The sequence below is a fragment of the Rosa chinensis genome, chromosome 7 (genome assembly GCF_002994745.2).
Source record: "Rosa chinensis cultivar Old Blush chromosome 7, RchiOBHm-V2, whole genome shotgun sequence".
Lineage (NCBI taxonomy): Eukaryota > Viridiplantae > Streptophyta > Magnoliopsida > Rosales > Rosaceae > Rosa > Rosa chinensis.
The window spans coordinates 33,732,649-33,748,355 of NC_037094.1; the positions used below are offsets into that span (position 1 = coordinate 33,732,649).

At 38.6% G+C, this 15,707-nt stretch overlaps 3 protein-coding genes across 6 annotated transcripts; 1 reads left to right on the forward strand and 2 right to left on the reverse strand.

Annotated features, from left to right (window-relative positions):
- The first annotated feature begins 1,293 nt into the window (after positions 1–1,293).
- LOC112176489 (glutamate receptor 3.3) lies at positions 1,294–6,544 on the forward strand. Of its 4 annotated transcripts, none has more exons than XM_024314442.2 (7): positions 1,294–1,445; positions 1,885–2,249; positions 2,385–3,730; positions 3,850–4,127; positions 5,140–5,171; positions 5,275–5,681; positions 5,806–6,544. In XM_024314442.2, exons 2-7 carry the CDS (start codon positions 1,970–1,972, stop codon positions 6,283–6,285), a joined length of 2,823 nt encoding a protein of 940 aa, XP_024170210.1. In that variant the 5' UTR covers positions 1,294–1,445; positions 1,885–1,969; the 3' UTR covers positions 6,286–6,544. The 4 variants fall into 4 exon arrangements, with proteins under 4 accessions (XP_024170210.1, XP_024170207.1, XP_024170208.1 ...); XM_024314439.2 differs by lacking the exon at positions 1,294–1,445 and adding an exon at positions 1,474–1,761; XM_024314440.2 differs by lacking the exon at positions 1,294–1,445 and adding an exon at positions 1,474–1,733.
- Positions 6,545–8,350: 1,806 nt separating this feature from the next.
- LOC112176494 (glucan endo-1,3-beta-glucosidase 12) lies at positions 8,351–10,420 on the reverse strand. The gene is made up of 3 exons (XM_024314449.2): positions 9,743–10,420; positions 8,861–9,612; positions 8,351–8,559 (listed from the first exon to the last, which is right to left on the reverse strand). Exons 1-3 carry the CDS (start codon positions 10,375–10,377, stop codon positions 8,528–8,530), a joined length of 1,419 nt encoding a protein of 472 aa, XP_024170217.1. The 5' UTR covers positions 10,378–10,420; the 3' UTR covers positions 8,351–8,527.
- Positions 10,421–10,969: 549 nt separating this feature from the next.
- Positions 10,970–15,333, reverse strand: LOC112176491 (serine/threonine-protein kinase/endoribonuclease IRE1b). Its single transcript, XM_024314445.2, has 6 exons — positions 15,047–15,333; positions 14,728–14,962; positions 13,131–14,560; positions 12,343–12,515; positions 11,805–12,051; positions 10,970–11,557 (listed from the first exon to the last, which is right to left on the reverse strand). Exons 1-6 carry the CDS (start codon positions 15,193–15,195, stop codon positions 11,107–11,109), a joined length of 2,685 nt encoding a protein of 894 aa, XP_024170213.1. The 5' UTR covers positions 15,196–15,333; the 3' UTR covers positions 10,970–11,106.
- Positions 15,334–15,707: the final 374 nt, after the last annotated feature.

Genomic DNA, 15,707 nt, shown 5'->3' on the forward strand with positions numbered 1-15,707 from the left:
TCATGTAACTCTCGAGGAACTTCAGGTCCTCGTGTAATTGGATCATGAAGCTTTTGTTTTGATCTCTTGTGATTACAAATTCACAATTACAACAATCGTAAATTTTTCATTTCAATTGAACAAAAAAAAAAAAAAAATTCTGATTAAATTACAGAGCAATGATATACCTGATCGATTTATTTGACTCATGTTGCCTCTTAAGAGATCCCACATCCGATTTGCTTCTCATATAAAGTAGAGTAAGGATAATTAACATGATAAACGGAAACATGCATGCTATATATAATTGTACTCTCATACCCAATGGAAACATATAAGAAGCAACGACAAAAATAGTTAATATGCCAATGAAATATAATATATAGAATTGAATCATCTGCTCTACATGCAAACGTTACTTTTACAAAGAAGAGTTCAGAAACATCCATTGAAAAATATAAATTGATGCGTCATTCATAAATGCTAAAGATGAAGACAAAACATGAAGCATGGGATTTGGTTTCGGTAGAAGAAGCAAGGATAAGAACAAAAAAAATCATATTTACACAAAGAAAACGAAGTTGGATTTGCGAGCTTAGTTGAAGACTTTTAGGCAAAATTAAAGTCTGACTCTTCAACCATTCCCATGTATGAACGCGAGTGGTATCAAGGCACTAATCGTGATCACAACAATAGAAAAGGATTAGCATCGGCGAGTAAAAGAAACTCATAGATCAAAATTATTGGTTATAATAAGCAACATTGTTGCACCAAATAACTGTTTGATCATCACAGAGTTAAGAAAAAAAAAAATTAAGGAGAGCAAATCGTGCTGATAACGTGTTATAAAGTTGAGAGAATATGGAAAGAGAATAGAAGGGAGGAAGTAAAAGTGTTCTCATTAGTCTCATTTATATAGAGGTATAGTTTACGTCAAAGTACATAACTAATGAGTATTTACGTGGACAGCTATATAGATAATAATATTTATAACAATAGGTGGGTTTTTTCCATTAACTTTTCTAGAAATTGGGTTTATAATGAATTTCCCCAAAAAAAGAAACATCGAGCGTAGATCGTAAAATTGAGAGTGTGAATTTCATTCATTTTTTTAATTTTTAATTTCTAAGTTTAATGAATCAAAAATATCAAATGAAAAAAGAAAAAGAAAAAAAGCAAATTGTTCATTATTATCCGACTCCATTTTGGCAATAAGTAGGTGAATGTCACCATAAACCTCCATTATTACGACAAAGCAAGGTTTAACCCCAGCAAAGCAAGAGAGTGAAAACTCAAATCACGTGAAACATCGCTTTCAGATCATTTATGTCGTGCAAAAAATGTTGCAATCAGTGTTTTATCTTCCAAACCCATGTTCATGTTCGTGTAGCCAGCAGCCACCACCCTTTCTTCTCAAAAAGCAAATTCCTTTGATATCTGTTTCGGCTTTCAGCCGCGTCTGCCATGTGGGTCTCATTCTTTCTCTTCTTTCTTTTGCTGAATCAGATGACACCCCCATAAATATGCTTAGCTTCGTCAAGACTGTCGGCAGAGTTAGAAAGATGCTTGCTTTTAATTTTTCTAGTTTTTTTTTTTGAAACAGAGATTCTGATTCTGGTTTCTAATGGTTACTTTAATTTACCTTTTAAACAGTACAAGATATGCCTTCTGGATTGGCATTGCATATTCTATCAAGTATCAAGTGAAACAACCCAAGAAAGAAATGAAATTAACTATGAAAAATGAGGTTCTGGGTAAAACTCATGTCTGTACAAACCAGAGGTTTAGGTTCTAATAGCGTGTAGTTCTTGGTTTCCCTTGGTATTTTCGACTTTTCGAGAATAAGGTATTGGGTTTTGCATCTCTAATGTAGTTTTTTCGTTCTTATATTGTTTTGTTTTTCAGATGTTGCAGTACTGTGGTCATTAGAAACTTAGAGCTTTAATGGGGAATTCTTGATGCTCATGATTCAATTGGGGGTGCAGTGAGGATGTTGTCATTTAAGAAGGATTTGATCTGGGTTTGTCCCTTGGTGTTTCTTTATCTTGGGGTGTTCTCATTTGGGTCTAGTAATAATCTTTCTTCAAGACCGGCTGTTGTCAACATTGGAGCTCTTTTCACGTATGACTCTACGATTGGTAAGGTTGCCAAGATTGCTATTGAGGAAGCAGTAAAAGATGTCAACTCCAATTTCAGCATTCTCCATGGGACCAAACTTGTTGCGAAATTTCAGAATACCAATTGCAGTGGGTTTCTTGGAATGGTTGAAGGTAGTTTACTTTTGCTTCTAACATTTTGCCTTGATTTTGGTTGTTTTTTTTTTCCGTTGATTATCATAGTCGAGATTATGTTTCAGAAAGTCCATCAATGATAATTATGTATAACATTAATCATGTGCATTGCAGCTTTGCAATTCATGGAGACTAATATCGTTGCCATTATAGGCCCACAATCTTCTGTGGTTGCCCATATTGTATCCCACATTGCAAATGAACTCCAAGTACCGCTATTGTCATTTGCAGCCACAGACCCAACTCTCTCAGCCCTTCAGTTCCCATATTTTATTAGGACAACACAAAGTGATTTGTATCAAATGACTGCAGTTGCTCAAATTGTTGATCATTATGGTTGGAGAGAGGTTATTGCCATTTTTGTAGATGATGATTATGGGCGTAATGGCATATCAGCTTTAGATGATAAACTTGCTGAAAGGCGCTGTAAAATTTCCTACAAGTTGGCAATTCCCCCAGGACCGGCAGCTAATCGGAGTGCCATCATGGATCTGCTTATTAAGGTTGCCTCATTGGAATCTCGCGTTATAGTTCTTCATGTGAATCCTGATTCAGGTTTCATGGTTCTTGCTGTGGCACAGTATCTTAAAATGATGGGTGATGGTTTTGTATGGATAGCTACAGATTGGCTTTCATCTGTTTTAGATTCTGCTTTTCCTCTTCCTTCTGAAATCATGGATACACTGCAAGGAGTTCTTGTTTTGCGGCTACATACACCAGATTCAGATAGAAAGAGGGCCTTCTTTTCTAAGTGGAACAAGCTAACCGGTGGTTCTTTGGGACTGCATACTTATGGGCTTCATGCTTATGATTCTGTTTGGCTGTTAGCTCATGCTATTGATGCGTTTTTCAACCAGGGTGGGGTTATTTCGTTCTCTAATGATTCTAGGATAAAAGCTGTAGAACAAGGTGATAGTCTTCACCTTGATGCAATGAGCATTTTTGATGATGGACCACTCCTGTTGAAGAACATATTGCAAAGTAACCTTGTTGGTTTGACAGGTCCCATTAAGTTTGATTCAGAAAGGGCTCTTGCTCTTCCAGCATATGATGTTATTAATGTGGTTGGAACTGGGTTTCGACGAATTGGTTACTGGTCCAACTATTCTGGGTTATCAACTGTACCTCCTGAGACTCTCTATTCAAAGCCACCTAATCGTTCAAGTGCAAATCAACAGTTATATAGTGTTATCTGGCCAGGGGAGTCATTATTGAAGCCCCGTGGTTGGGTTTTCCCAAACAATGGGATACAATTGAGGATTGGTGTACCTATTCGGGTCAGTTACCGGGAGTTTGTAACGCCAATTCAGGGAACTGATACTTTCAAGGGTCTCTGCATAGATGTATTCAATGCCGCTGTAAACTTGTTGCCATATGCTGTTCCATACAAGTTTATCCCTTTTGGAGATGGTCATAAAAACCCAAGCTACACAGATCTTGTGACTTCTATTACAACGGGGGTGAGTAATAAATTCTACATTACTTACAATTTAAATATAAAAGGGAAAGTTTCATTAGTCAACATGTGTGATAGGTGTGTGTGTTTGTGTGTTGTGCATTCATTGCTTATGCTTTACAGGTCTTTGATGCTGCAATTGGCGACATTGCCATTGTTACAAATCGAACAAAGATGGCGGATTTTACACAGCCATATGCTGCATCTGGACTTGTTGTAGTGGCCCCCTTTAAAAAATTGAACTCTGGTGCTTGGACCTTCCTTCGACCATTTACTGCACACATGTGGATAGTCACTGCTGCTTCCTTTTTGGTTATTGGTATAGTTGTATGGATTTTGGAGCATAGAATAAATGATGAATTCAGGGGTCCACCAAAGAAGCAATTTATAACCATCTTGTGGTAAGTTCTGTAGTTCAAATTTCATCAGGACATTACTAACTTGTACAAACTTTTTACCAATAGTTTTCCCTTAAATTCCTAATGTGATCAACACCTGAATACCTTAATCCAAGTGATGAAGAAAGTGATTTAGAATGGTAAATCTGGCCTTAAATTAAACATTAGTTTTGTGTCCATATATCTTATTTAAGTTTCTGTTTACATAATATATCACATGTAACCATGAAGACAGTAGGGTTGGGCTAGCAGCATAGTGCGAGTTTTGTAGGTAGCAAAGGAATTGTTTGTCGTCTCAGTTACAATAGATGTAAATGGCATTTTCTGCTGGAAAAGATGCAGAGATGGGAACTGGTTGTTAATTGAGATCAATATCCTATATGGAACATAGAATTAGATTACAATAGTGAAAAAGAGGAAGGGAATTTGTATTTGAACCATTTTTTTCAATGTTTCCTTGTTGAAAGTTTTTCATGGAATAGGTTGTCCAACTTTGGGTTTCCTTGGAGGTAGACATAAGTCACATAACAGAGAGGAAGCCTGTCATATCTAATCTTAAAATTATTCTGGAAAAGAAACGGATCTGTGTTCAAAAGCTTTTCTAAAATGGGATCCGGCTAAGGTCAACATGTGGTTAAAAACTGTGACGGAAGAAACACATGCGTACTTGACCAAGCTCCTTTTTAATCTATAAATTTTCTATGTATGATTCACAGTAAATCTATGTAAGAATTGTGTGATCTCCTTTCATGCTGCACTGGGACTCTGTTCTCTGTATCTGTCTAGAGCACATTCTGGTGCTAAATTAATAGACTTGCTATCTCTCCGCAGTCCATGAACCATCTTGTTAAGAGGGCCCAAGAATATGATGTATTTATTTTGTCTTTAGTTATTTCTTTTAATCTTAGGTTCCCCAAGTCTGTCAGAATCTGGGTCTACATGGTGAGAGATGATGTCTTCTGCTTTTTAAAAATAGTTGGCTTCTAATATGTAATCTTGTTTCTTAACCTTGCAGGTTTAGCCTCTCAACTCTATTCTTTGCCCATAGTAAGTTAACCTTAGATTTTTGTATCATAATTCTGTCTTACTAGGCTTGTTTCTTTTTCCACTTATTTATTTAACTGAGTTGGTCCTTTTGCCCTATCTGCAGGAGAGAACACTGTGAGCACCCTTGGTCGAGTAGTGCTACTTATATGGCTGTTTGTGGTTTTGATAATCAACTCTAGTTACACTGCTAGTCTGACATCAATCCTCACAGTGCAGCAGCTATCTTCTCCTATCAAAGGAATTGAAAGCTTGAAAAACAGTGGCGAGCCAATCGGGTATCAAGTGGGTTCTTTTGCTGAGCATTATTTGAGTGAGGAGCTCGGCATATCCAAGTCCAGGCTCATTCCCCTTGCCTCTCCTCTAGCCTATGCTCAGGCACTTCAGCTTGGTCCTAAAAAGGGAGGTGTTGCTGCCGTGGTTGATGAACGCCCGTATGTTGAACTATTCCTCTCAGCACATTGCAAATTTCGGATTGTAGGTCAAGAGTTCACCAAAGGCGGCTGGGGTTTTGTAAGTCTATGTTCTTAAAGCATTATTATTCTGAAGACAGGTGCATTAGATCGTTTAGATGTTAGCCTAATGTAGATGAGTAGTTCAGAACTTTGAACTTTCTTTACTTTCTTGTCCATAATAGGCATTTCCACGAGACTCTCCTTTAGCTGTTGACATATCAACTGCGATTCTACAATTATCGGAGAATGGTGATCTGCAACGGATCCATGATAAGTGGTTGGTGCAAACCACTTGCAGTTTTGAGAGCACTGAAATTGAATCAGACCAGCTTCAACTCAGAAGCTTTTGGGGCCTCTTTCTCATATGTGGAATTGCTTGCTTCATTGCTCTCCTTGTATATTTTTTGCAAATTGCGAACAAGTTACACCGTGCTGACCCCCCGCAGAGCGTTTCAACTAGTCCTGGTGTCTCACAATCTGGGCGAGTCCGGCAATTTTTATCATTAATTGACAAGAAGGATGAACAGTCCAGTAGTGGAAGTAAAAAAAGGAAAGTTATTAGATCACTATCCGACAATGATAAGGATGGCAAGTTGGGTTGGCCTCTCAAGAAGAAACAAGCAGAAATGACTGATATGGGTGACATCAAGTCTAGCAGTTAACTCATTGGTTGATCATCACAATTGTATCATTGCAGGTAATTATAATTTAACCATACCTAATTATGCAGTAGTAGCTGCTAGTGTACTTTGCATCATCGATTCTATGAACTTTTCCTAGAACCATATTGGTTCATGGAATTTATGGAATTTAGTTGCCAATGTAAAGCATAAATTATATATATATACTCCGCCTTATCTATTTGCCGTCATTATTAAATATTTTACATTCAGAGAAGAAATTGAAGTTGGTATATGATTCTTAGTTTGTACGAGCTTTGAGTCCTGTTTCACTCCTTGCTGTTATTAAGTTGAACATTCTGATGTAGAAAAGGAAAAGAAAGAACAGAAGTTCAATATCCTGAGAAGAATGTTCTGCAATGGTGAATTAGCTGCAGACTTATGCGACTGCAGTTCATATGATGTTACATTGTTATAGAATGTAAAAGAAATTAAGATATCTGCAATGCTATAAATTTTTCTTGGTAAATAGGCTAAATTAATATATCTTTGAGACTGAAAAAATTGTACCATAGTACCACTGAAAATTTCAATTTAAAGAGAATCGGTTATCTATTTATATTTTGGATTTCTTTTAAGTTTTAACTTACAGGATAGAAAAAAACTTTCCTCTCGTAGAAACTCATTTGCTTGCAAATATAGTATATGAGCTCTGAATGACACAAGTGATTGCTTTCTTCCCTTTCAAATTGAAGACCAAAAGCAGTGAGAATTATCGTGGGCATGGCAAGAATTTGTGGGGATATCTGTCAGGTTCTGTGAAAGTATGGTCATGAAAAATCACGTTTCAGTCATGCAGCTTATCTATTACATATTTTCATAGGGATCTGTTAGGTTCTGGGAAAGTATGGTCATGAAGTATTACTGTGCATTTATGACATAGCAGTAATGACTGATGCAAGCAATATTAACTCGGTTGATTGTATCATTACATGTACATCCCAAACACAAATGTGATTTCTTCTATTTAAAGTTCTTTATTGGTGTTCTTCTACTTCATATGAAATTTGAGCTCAGTAAGTTCACTGTACTTGAGCTTTTTTTCTTCCCATTCGGTAATGAGAATAACTGTGGTGCCACAAAATCTTGGGATCTTTTGGGTTCTGGGAAAGTGGTCATGAAAAAAAAAACACATAAACTGCGCAGTTGTACCACATGTCTCCTACTCATTGTCATGGGTGCATATTCCAGTTTGTCATAGATGAAAGTTAATACAATGATCTTGAACTTTGATAAAAATGACCGGTTTTCTATCTTCTTGTTCTTGTCATGGTCAGTCACCTTTCATAAGTTTCACAGAGAACAAATTGTTGTACATCCATTTCCCTGAAATTGATTGTGCCTAAATGGGCACCGTCTTAGTGCATAAAGGATGTAAAACCAGTCGGGGAGGATCAGTATTCTAAGTTTTAATGTAACCCATATATATGCCTGCCCAAGCTGTTTTAGCTATTAGCATTTTCTTTTCTGTGTTTGTGGGAACCTGTAGTATTATTTTGAATTCTCAATATAAAGTCCTCATCTTCAGAACTCGATATCTTGCTTTCTTTGTATGAAATTTATTCCCAGTATGTCGAACAATGATCAGTGTTTCCTTCTTCCATCGAATTTGAAGACAAGAAACACTGAGAATATACATTAGGTGCGGCAAGAATTCATAGGCAGATCTGTGAGGTTCTGTGAAACTATATTTGATCATGAAATAAGAGATAGCTGCAGTCATGCTGCATGTATTACTTATTCTGATAGCTCTATGCTTAATAGTACAGTAAGTGATGGTGCATTTTATATTTTCATCTGTCAAATTACCCATTGCTTTGATCTGTGAAATTGACAGTGACTACTAATTGGGCCCTGAGAGGGTGGGTCTTAGATCAGGACGAAAATTAAGGGCAGAAAGAGAAGAAAAGATTCCATATCCTAAAAGAGGGAGGACTTTTTTTTCAAACAAGAAAGCCTTTGATTGTGGAGACATCTTACCTTTTACCATGTGCACCCAAAGATAAAAGACTTCTCCTTTTTAGGACCAGCCTAAAGTTCAAAGTCCTTGAGAACCACATTCAAACCTTTCTTTCTTTCACATTGGGTACTGACAAACCAAAGGCTGCATTCTTAATTCTACCACATAAATCTCAGCTCTTACATCAATAACAATATTGAAGAGTGAACAAATCTAGGTAGCTGTGAACCACAATAAGCCCTCTGTCATTCTTCCTTGTTTGATCTACTGTTGAGGATACCGGCATCTCCCATAAGCTGATATTGGACAGGACAGATGACAGAAACAGTAGATAATAGTTAGAAATGATCATAAATAAATAACAATTAGGAAGCAAAATGATGATGTGTACAGTTATCCATCTTTGTATGGTAAATCCACGGTACATTAATGGTAGACCAGTCACCAGCTCATGCTTTCGGCTAGTCTATCATTGAGTATGTGTGGAGTTGATCTACTTAATGTACCAGAGATGAACGTATACAAATTTTGAAGATGTGAAACTCTAAAGTAGAGCATGAATGCAAAATTAAGCTGTAGTGTGGTGTGTATGCTTACTTGGATCACTAAAAGTTACTAAGCCAGTGCCCTTGAAGTCACAATTCCAGTAGTTCCTTCCATGCATCTGGTAATAAGCATTCATAGCATATGATGCATGTGCAAGCAGCTTATCAGGCGCAAAGCAATCCCCATTTTCATATATCTCTCTGCAGTCCACACCACCACCGCCACAGCAAAAATCCAACACAGCCTGAAGCACCTTCTCATCAGCATGTGGCTTAGCAATGCACCAAACCGACGGTCCCCTGACCGCACCAGATAGTTTCTCACCAAACCCTCCATTACCACCATTACCACTATCACCACTGCAAAACTGGCAGCTCAAGTCTACCTCATACACCTTTGACCCATCACCATTAAAAATCCCAAAGTTCCTTTCACTTGCAACCCCTTCTTTCTTGTTCTCATTAAACAAAGCAAACACAAATACCTCAATCTTGTCTAGAGGCTTCATGGGTGTTCCTTTGTTGGACTGTGCGCGTTCGATCAGCCTTGTGTTGTAAGTCTTGGCATTTTCCGGGGTGGCAGCAATTTCATTAGTGTCTCCTTTGGATGGCCACCCGGATTCGGATACCATAATCTCCACTGTCCGGTGTGGTCCTAGTCCTAGTGCACCAACCGCAGACCGAACAGCATCAATCTGTGCATCCAACATGTTGGTGTATGTGTACCCCTTGGGGTCACGCACACCAGTTGATGTTGAGTTCCCTAGTAAAGCATATTGTATATTAACCATGTCCGGGTTGTCCCTGCAGGCAAGGTATTAAATATATATCAATGTGAAAAAGAAACAATGGTCCGAAAATACACAAACAATGTGACAATCTTCAGGAAAATGAACTAAAACAAAATATCTGATGTTTGTGGATCTAATGATACCTGTATGCAAAATAAGGGTATGCATTGATCATAAAAGGGGAAGCAGTATCAGCCAAGAATGCAACTATTGAAGTCATAGTTGGTACGAGATCTGTAGCAAAAGTTGAAGCTGAAGGAGGAAATGAGGAGGCTAAAACGGCCATGCTATGTGGAGTTGTGATCTTGATCTTTCTGTCTAGTGCTCGGGCTATGAGCACTGAATGCAAGTTCTGCATTGCTTGGACAAGAGCAGCAGGGTCAAGTACTTGGTGATCACTGTTTGAAGTTAGGTACTCGTTCCCTACAGCAATGGCTGTGATGGAAGTGGCAGGAATGAAGGGCAGGACACGAGTGGCGAACCACTGATCGGCTGAGGACACATCTGAGCTGATGTTGGCCACCCGGGAGTTCTCCACGGCTACAATGAGGTCGATCCCGGTGTTGGAGAAGGCCTGGAGGATCTCCGGGTTGGTGTCATAAATTTTTACCTTGTCTATGAGAGTGGACTGTAGTAGCTGAGCTACTCCTTTTGGTGGTGGGAGGTTGTTTCCGAGAGTGCCGTAGTTAATGCCGACCCCGGAAACGGCTACATTTGGGAAAGGGTTTAAAATGAAAGGGAGGAGGAGGAGGAGGAGGAGTAGCTGGCTGGTTGCCATTGTTGCTCAAGTTCAAGTTCAAGTTCAACTTTTGTGTATGATCCTTAAAGGGTGAACAATTATATATCCACCACTTTGGCACCTTCTACTTTCTAAGTGGAAATGGTCTGTCATTGGTCTTTTTTAGCAAATTACAAGATTGACCCAGTATCATCACCTCCTACATGATTGAAGGAAACAGTATAAAGGACACCAAAGAATAAGTAGGGTCATCCCAGCCATTTCAAATTGAGGATGCTGAACAGCGTGTCATGTGGTAGGATGAGAGTAACAGAAAGAGGTAGTAGAATTGTCAGAAACCAAAACTTTGTTGCAGGCTCTTCAAATGTGTGAGCTTGACTGGTTTCACACTGAGCCAGACTTTGTTCGGTGAAAAAAGAATGTAAAAGAAAAAGAAAAAAGGAAAATGTAGAGAGATTCAACAATTTTGAGTGAAACTCTGTCATTCTCTAAGTAGTGTTTAAATTTGTTTACAAAGGCTTGGTCAACAGAATAGTATATGATCATATTTCACTATTGTTCATCTAAAATAATACATCTGATAGTGTGTAAAATGATCAAAAACAGAAACCATGCGAATTGGAGAATATTATAAGCAGAAACCATGAAACTAGAGAATTTATGACTAGTAATCTTATTAATTTACTGTTACACTAGTTTGTACGATACATTTCCAATTACAAAAGCAACTTGATTCATGACAAGCTAATGCAGTGTGGTGGCAACAAATTACACCAATTTGCCTTGTATATACTTGCGAAAAAATTCCTCCTCTTTGCAGTACTTGTACAACACATTATAAACCTCGATTAATAATTTAGGGAATCGACTTGAAAAATAACTGTCGAAGCCCTCAGGAACTGTCCCCAATAATTCCTGGATCTCTTGGGGAAGTTCTCTGTAGTGATTTAACTTGTTCCTTATTACACGCAGCAAGTCACGGATGCTGTCAAACTTGTAACGCCTATAGCGACCAATGTTATTGAGGAATGCAGGTTCCATCTTTTCATCCCACTTACCATTTAGAGCAACTGCTGCAGTACTTTCTAATGAACTTAAGAGCTGGGATGCAGTCTCCCTATCCTCCAATTCAACCCGATCACTAGCATCACGCAGAAACGAAAGTCTCGTCTCAGAACTCCAGAAAAAGGGATGATGCAACACATCCACAGCTGTTGGCCTAGCAATATATCAAATCCACATCATTCAACTTCAAAAACTAGACACTCAAATCCAGACATAAAGCACAGATAACTTGATGGCAATCAGAAATTGAAACTGATAGGTGTTCTATGAAACATATGACTTCAAATGTGTGTGCCATGCGTAGTGTTGTTTGTGCAATTGTGCTATATAGTCTGCATGAAGCTCTAGGTGATGGAGAATGATGAACAACTAAACTATGGGATATCACCAAAGAACCTTACCTCATGTCAGGGTTGGGATCCAAGAGACGAGTAAAAAGATCCATTGCTTCTGGTATATTCTCTACCAAGAATAGGTCTTTCCGATCATTCACTATATTCACATCACGCTCGATACTATCCCCATAAGGGTGTTTACCCCCAGTGAGACAGAAAAAGAGGAGACAACCTAAACTAAATAAATCTACTGCACGTGTTTGCCGCTGATGGAGAAGTTGTTCAGGTGCTTGCCAACCTGAACTCCCATAGCCTGCAATCAACAACCATAAAGAAGAAATATTAATATGCAGAGTTAGTACACAAACAGATAGGCGAAGGGGCAGTGACCAAGATTGACCCAAATATTAATACTTTGCGATAAAGTAAAACCAAACGGCCATAGAAAACAAATAGAAAGAAAAACGACCAACTGATTGGATCAAGATTTTAGGTCGTTTCCCAGCTCACCTCATTCTCAACCGGGAATCATTTAATTATAGACCTAAATAACCCTAACCAGCACATGTCTGAATCAGTAATTCAAATAGTTCCCAATGATTACCAGTAGCATGCTGGGTTATGGAAGATCTGTCCCCTTGAAGGCGTTTGCTGATACCCATATCTGAAAGCTTGGCACATAACGATCTGCCTTTGATTATCAAAACATTCTGAGGCTTTAGATCCCGATGTATAATTCCAAGTTCATGCAAATGGGCAAGTCCAGAAACAAGATCACTGCGAATACAATAATATTGTCACATTCTCAAGTAATTTATTCAACTATGAAAAAAATAATAAATAAAAAAATAGAACAACAAATTATCAACTCTTTGCGAGACTAAAGGAATGCAACTATATTAGTGAGACCTCATTTTTGGATAAGATATTAGTGAATAGATATTGAGATGTGCTTTAGTAGAAGCAACTTAAAAAGCACAATCGAACAGTAAAGAGCCCAATATACATTCAAATTAAATTGAAAACATCAATTTAAATACGTCAATTTGAATGATTTCCCTTTAAGTTGCTGAAATTTAGTGATTCTAAATAGAACATCTATTTAAACAAGAATATTTCTATAACCAAGTTTACCACAATCCATAAGTCCAGTATCAAAACTCTCTCTAAAATATAGAAAAAGTGGTTGATGACTGTAATGATCCTAATCCCAAAGGGATACCTTTCATATTACTTACAGTGGGAATACGGGACAAATCTTGCAATGAATGCATAGTAGCTTGCTCATTATACAATACTTACTAGAGGACAAAAAGAAAACAATGTTTATCACATAATAACGAAACAGATTGGAAACCAGAAGGAACAGTTATTGAAAGACATCAAACTAACCTCATTAATTTTAACATTTGGGGTGAAGGGTATCCATTTGTCTTCCACAATTCAACATTCTTGTTCTTTCCCATGATTGCCTGCAATTGAATGCGATACTCGGCCAAAAAGTGAGGATCCTCATCCTTGTTGATAATTTGGCCTTGAGAAGACTCTGAGTAATAATAAATCAAGTCATTTAAGCTACATGAACAGCGCTCCAAGGATATATAGACAAAATCTTGATCATGCTCCACGCCATACCAACGGACAATATTTGGATGCTGATCAGACGCAATAAGATTCTGAATCTCTTTCGAAGCCACATCATGATGAGTTCGCACAAGGCGTTTAACAGCTACTGGACGACCATCATAGATACCCTCAAGTACAATGGTACCGTTACTCCCCTTAGCAATTTCATTACTGGAAACAAGTAACTTGCCAATCCTACGTCCCTCGTTGTCACGATCAATAAAATCAGAAGAGGTCAAGAGCAATTTTGTTTCATTTCTTTCCCCAAGTGCAGGTCCATTAGATTCACCAAACTTATATTCATACGACAAATTTCTTGCGTCTTTCTCATAACTGAAATTCTTCTTATTATTTCCCAATCTTCGAGTTTTCTTCTTTTTGGGAGCTCCTGCTTGCGCTTTACTTTCCTCAGCCACCACTTTCAGTTTACGCTGTTTTCCAGTCAGAAAACGAAAGATATATCCCAGAATGGATAATAGGGTGAGAAGAAATACAAAAAGAGATTGTATGGGGAAGTTAGTAATAGATTCAGCCACTGAGCTTGTGATGTCCAGTTTACCAACATCTCTAGTAGGGAGAGCCAAGATCCTAGAGTCCACAAATTCAAGAGAGGGCAAAGCAAGCATTTCTCTGCCTTCATTGTTGTGAGGAGGTACAGCACCTTTGTCAAAAGGCAGTGCCAGAAGATCGTTATGAGGACCTTCAAGGGGGAGAGGTTTGCCTCCATAATACCCATCAGTTAGACCGTCAATTACAGAACGAGATTCCACCGAATTACGATAAGGAACCCGAATGACAACAGGCTTCTCCTTCTGATAAGGCACTGTTGAGTTAGCAATAAGCCTGTCCTCTAGACCAAGCCCATTTCCAATTTTAGGATATCGAAAGTGAGCATCAAACTCTGCAATTTCTAATTTCCACAGAAGATCGCCCTTGACTGTACAATGCTGCAGTGTGTAATCTGTTCTCTCGAGATACAACACCAGTCCAGATGTTTCCAACCCCTCGGCACTGGTGGATTCCATACCTAAAGTAGCTGAAGGAGTATTATCACCCAACCTAAAACTATGAATTACTTGTCCGGTCACAGCATTAACAGCAAATACTTTAGTGATCTTTGACCCCAATGTGACTCCTCCATCCTCGGAAACTAGCGGAGTAGTTGCGACATATTCTCTAATACTCGACGACAGTTTCTGGCATTACCATTAATCATATTAAAATAAACAATGCACATCAATAAACACACACTAAATACTTTCAATGCACATAAAACTACCTTGACCACTATTCTTCTCCACCACATTGGCTTCGGAAACATTCTAATAATACAGTATGAAAAGATTGAGTTGGCGTGGCGTACCTTCTTCTTCTGGTTGGTGTTGCTGTGACGATAGAGGGCCCAGTCTTCACCAATATCAATGAAAGAGTGATCATCATCATCATCATCACTCCTGCGGTTGTTGAAATAAGAGACGTTCTGATAGGAAGAGTGAATTCGGGAACCAGAGGACAAGGCCCACTCAATCTCCATCGTCTTGGGGTTGACAGAAACTACCTTGCCATCCAATGTGACCAAAAGCGCTGCATCATTCCTACTGCACCAACCAAAATTCAGAAAATTCAGAACAAGAAGAAGAAGAAGAAGAAAGAAAACCGAAGAGGAGGGGCGGGGTGGTTACAGTGCAGGAGGCAGAAGAGAGCTGAAGAGCTGGAGAGCGCCGCCGGCGGAATCTGGGTTGGCGAGGGAGGTCTCCTCGGCTGAACCAGACTTGACGAAACAGCCGATCAAGGGAGCAAACAGGAGAAGGAAGATCACCGATCGTCTCATTTGTTTCTGAGAGAGACCGATTGGATTCGAGAATCTAGGAATTGAGGAGGGAATTGGGAATTTCGGAGTGATTCGGGGAATTGGGAATTTAGGGATCGAACAATAAGACGCACGCGGAATTTAGCAGCTGACCGCTGATGTGGCCATATCAGAATGCCCCGTACGTGTGCAACTGTTTAAAACCACGCTCGATATTAATTATTATTAATTGATGAAATAGAATACAACGGAAATGACATAAAACCTGATCTCCGTGCACATATACAGTAATCTTCATGTAGCGTGTCTTGAACATAAATAAAGCTAACAAGGTGTGCCAAACGATGAGCAAGCTAGCAAGGACTAAGATTGGACAAACCCCCTATTGGTAATGGCGGACCTATGAGTATGTACTCAAATGGCACTGGAGTTAACGTGACATCTGTTAATCACGCTCATATCAGTGCAAGTTACAGTGATGATGACGAAAATGGGATATGTATAATGTTATGCCGTGTTATTATGGGAAATGT